Source organism: Nestor notabilis, unplaced genomic scaffold, assembly GCF_000696875.1.
Source record: "Nestor notabilis isolate BGI_N333 unplaced genomic scaffold, ASM69687v1 scaffold18078, whole genome shotgun sequence".
In the NCBI taxonomy this organism is placed as follows: domain Eukaryota; kingdom Metazoa; phylum Chordata; class Aves; order Psittaciformes; family Psittacidae; genus Nestor; species Nestor notabilis.
Genome location: NW_009939800.1, coordinates 4,295 through 7,309, shown reverse-complemented (window position 1 = coordinate 7,309; position 3,015 = coordinate 4,295). Strand labels below are relative to the sequence as shown.

The window sequence follows — 3,015 nt, the reverse complement described above, 5'->3', positions numbered from 1 at the left end:
ATGGTGTTACCAACTAGCACTACCAGCAGGTAGATGGTGTTTTTTAAAGCAAGAAGGTGCAGGCTAACTGTGCTTTCAGCCTGGCAAATAGAATATGGCTGTGCTGAGAGAACTTGAAAATCCTTTCTAGATTTCCATCCAGCTACAGGAAAAGGCCAGCACCTCACAAATTTGGTTCAACTTGGCAGCACGCTGCTGTCAGAATGCAAACAAAACTGTAGCTATATATTTGACTGTTTCTCTGCATTAAATAAACTTCCATCTAAAGTGTATCAAATATGTATTTGTAAATATTCTCTTTGCTATCTCTAATGTTAAATCTGTGTTCATGCCTTGGATATCAGGGAGCTACTTACTCAGTCAGACGCAAATGCTGACCTGGGTAGCACTATGTGAATTGATCTCAGCCCTATCCTTTTTCCCTAGCAACCTTCTTGACTAGTGTCAGGCTGTTGTGTGTCTTGGGTGACTGGTAATATCCTGACTATATGACGCAAATAACAAATCCTTCACTTGTCATCTTTCCATTGGGTAGAATACGGTTCTGATCTGGAAGAAGACATAAAATCAGAAACAAGTGGCTACTTTGAACAGATTCTGGTTTGCCTTCTTCAGGTAATGCTAGAGAAGAGAAATGACAGTGTAAAGTTTTCATGTTTTTCTCTTCTTTTTTTTTTTTTTTTTTTTTTTGAGAAGGCATGCAATAGAAGGGGCAATACAAGCATGGTCACCAAAGAAACTGCTGAGACAAACATGTAACTTGGACTGGATCTGTGTTTCAACTTCAATGTGACTGAAATAGGGATTCCTCCCTCCCTTAGCAACAGGAAGATCTGGGAACTTAGCTCTGCTGCAGGGAGACACCTCACTTTCGCATGTGTAAAGCTATTGCACTCTACAAGGGCCTTAGAAAACAGTGCCCCTCAGCTATGATTCACCTCCCTTCCAGGGACTCTGCTCTCAATGCTGAGTGCATTCGGATGCATTTATCCTATCACATTTTCCGAATTTTCCTGCCTAGCAGCAGAATAACTTAGGAATTTTTTGACTGCTTCATATGACTAATTTCAGTGAAGGAGTTAGTACTTATGCTGTCTGAAACATTACTGCTTGAGCACTCTTCAGAAATAAATAGCTCAGAAAGATAATTGATCTTTGCCCAGAATGTATGCTGTCATCCTTATATATGGAAGATTCTTCATGAAATAAAATAGTTACCTTTCTCTTTCTTTTCATAGGGTGAGAGGGACAATGCCACTTTCTATGTGGACCCAGCACTGGCTCTCCAGGATGCAGAGGTACTCTCAAATGCTTGTGATCAGTGATATGCCTGAATCCCATCTCTCTTGAACTTCAGAGTGCTTCACTAGGCAGCAGAGTCCTGGTCAGCAGATGGTTGGAGCCACAATAGCTTAGGGATGGGTGGTCTTCAAGCAGAAGCAAGTTGGGGTTCTTTAATTTTGCCTGCATTGCTGAGCCTTGCTGTTCCAAAAAGGAGTGATAAGAGCTGGGCTTGGGCTCAGCTGCTTTAGATATGTGAAAGTACATGTATGGTGGAGTGGGACAGCAAAGAATAGGGAAGAAACCTTAAGAGTATTGCTGGCTGCTCCAGCTGCTGCAGGAGGAATGGAAAGGTTGGAGATATTGGCTGCTCCAGTTTGACTAGAAGACACAGTCAAGGGGTTTCATAATCAACTATTCTAGGAGAGTCTAGTTCACACAGTGTTTTAGGTTACTCAAAATCACTTTAACTTAAACCAAACTGTTCCTTTACCAGCTACACACAGAGAACATCTCTCTAAAAATTGTGTGTTAAATTACAGGCTCTCTATGCTGCTGGGGAGAAGATACGGGGCACTGATGAGGTACAGTTTATCACCATCTTGTGCAAAAGGAGTGCCATACACTTGCTGAAAGGTATGGAGCACTCACAAGCCTCTGAAATGAGAAATCATTAGCCAAGAGTCAGGGCTGTAGGTGGGAGAGATGGGTTGTCATAAGTAAGTACCTGCATCTGTCTCCTAATCCTTGGTCACTCAGTGACCAAAAGCTGCCAGCAGTTTTCAGGAAAACTTTTGAAGAGTGAGTGCTGCTGAAAATCCAGTGGCTTATTTGGGAGTACTCATACAATGGTGATGGCTGGATGGTATAGCTGTTCATAAACCCAAGGAGAGAGACAGACAATCCCTTTCTAACCAGGTAGGAGCATGCAGTGGACAGATCCATGACCGCTTGGTTATGGGTTCCTCTGGGGGGAAAAAAATCACCAAAACCGGCTGGTGGTTCAGTGATGGAGAATCCCAGGGTGCACCCAGGTTCTGCCTCAGGTTCTTCTGAGAGCATCAGAGGCTGCTGGAAGGGAACATGCTAACCCAGATCCAGGTAAGGGAGCCTTCAGCTCCCCACTGACCAGTGCAACAGAGACCTGACCTCATCATCTCAAGACTTTTGAGACAGTCCAAGCCTGATTAATAGATTTTGTTGTGTCAGTTGAACCTAAGCTGTTAGACATGTACTGTGTAAATCCGCTGCACCTAAAGTGATAAATTTAGCCAGTGATAAATAAATTACGTCTGAGCTTTTTTAAACTGAGGTCTTCTGAGGCTGTTTTCTAGGCCCTGGAGGCCAGCTCCACCTTGTGTTGCAAATTTAATCTCCCATCAGCACTTACAAAACAAACCAAAAAATGTGATTTTTAGTCTTCGGCTTTGCCTGTCTTTAGGAACTGAGTTTCAGCTAGTTATTAGGATGCAACCAATCTTTGGAACCTACCATATCACCAAGCAAGTAATTTCCTCTGTACTATGGCAACCTGTAACTGTTTGTCTTTAAAACTTGAGTGTAATTGTTGCATATATATATTTTATACGTATATAAACATATATATATATATATATGTATTTTACTATGGAAAGTAAGCCTGAGAAGGTTGTATCCATCTATCTATTCTGTGGTACTGCCTTTCCTCAAAGTTATCTTAGTGTTAGTGTTCAGGTATCTGATCTTGAATGCCGA

At 42.1% G+C, this 3,015-nt stretch overlaps 1 protein-coding gene across 3 annotated transcripts in view; it reads left to right on the top strand.

Moving 5' to 3' along the window:
• Nucleotides 1-3,015, top strand: part of LOC104410003 (annexin A8-like) — a 13,269-nt gene that overhangs the window by 6,754 nt on the left and 3,500 nt on the right. For 2 of the 3 annotated variants that reach the window (XM_010020051.1, XM_010020053.1), the window contains 3 exons: nt 536-615; nt 1,239-1,298; nt 1,824-1,917. In XM_010020051.1, coding sequence (XP_010018353.1) covers nt 536-615; nt 1,239-1,298; nt 1,824-1,917 — 234 coding nt within the window. The remainder of the gene's footprint in view (nt 1-535; nt 616-1,238; nt 1,299-1,823; nt 1,918-3,015) is intronic. The other variant, XM_010020052.1, reaches the window with a different exon arrangement.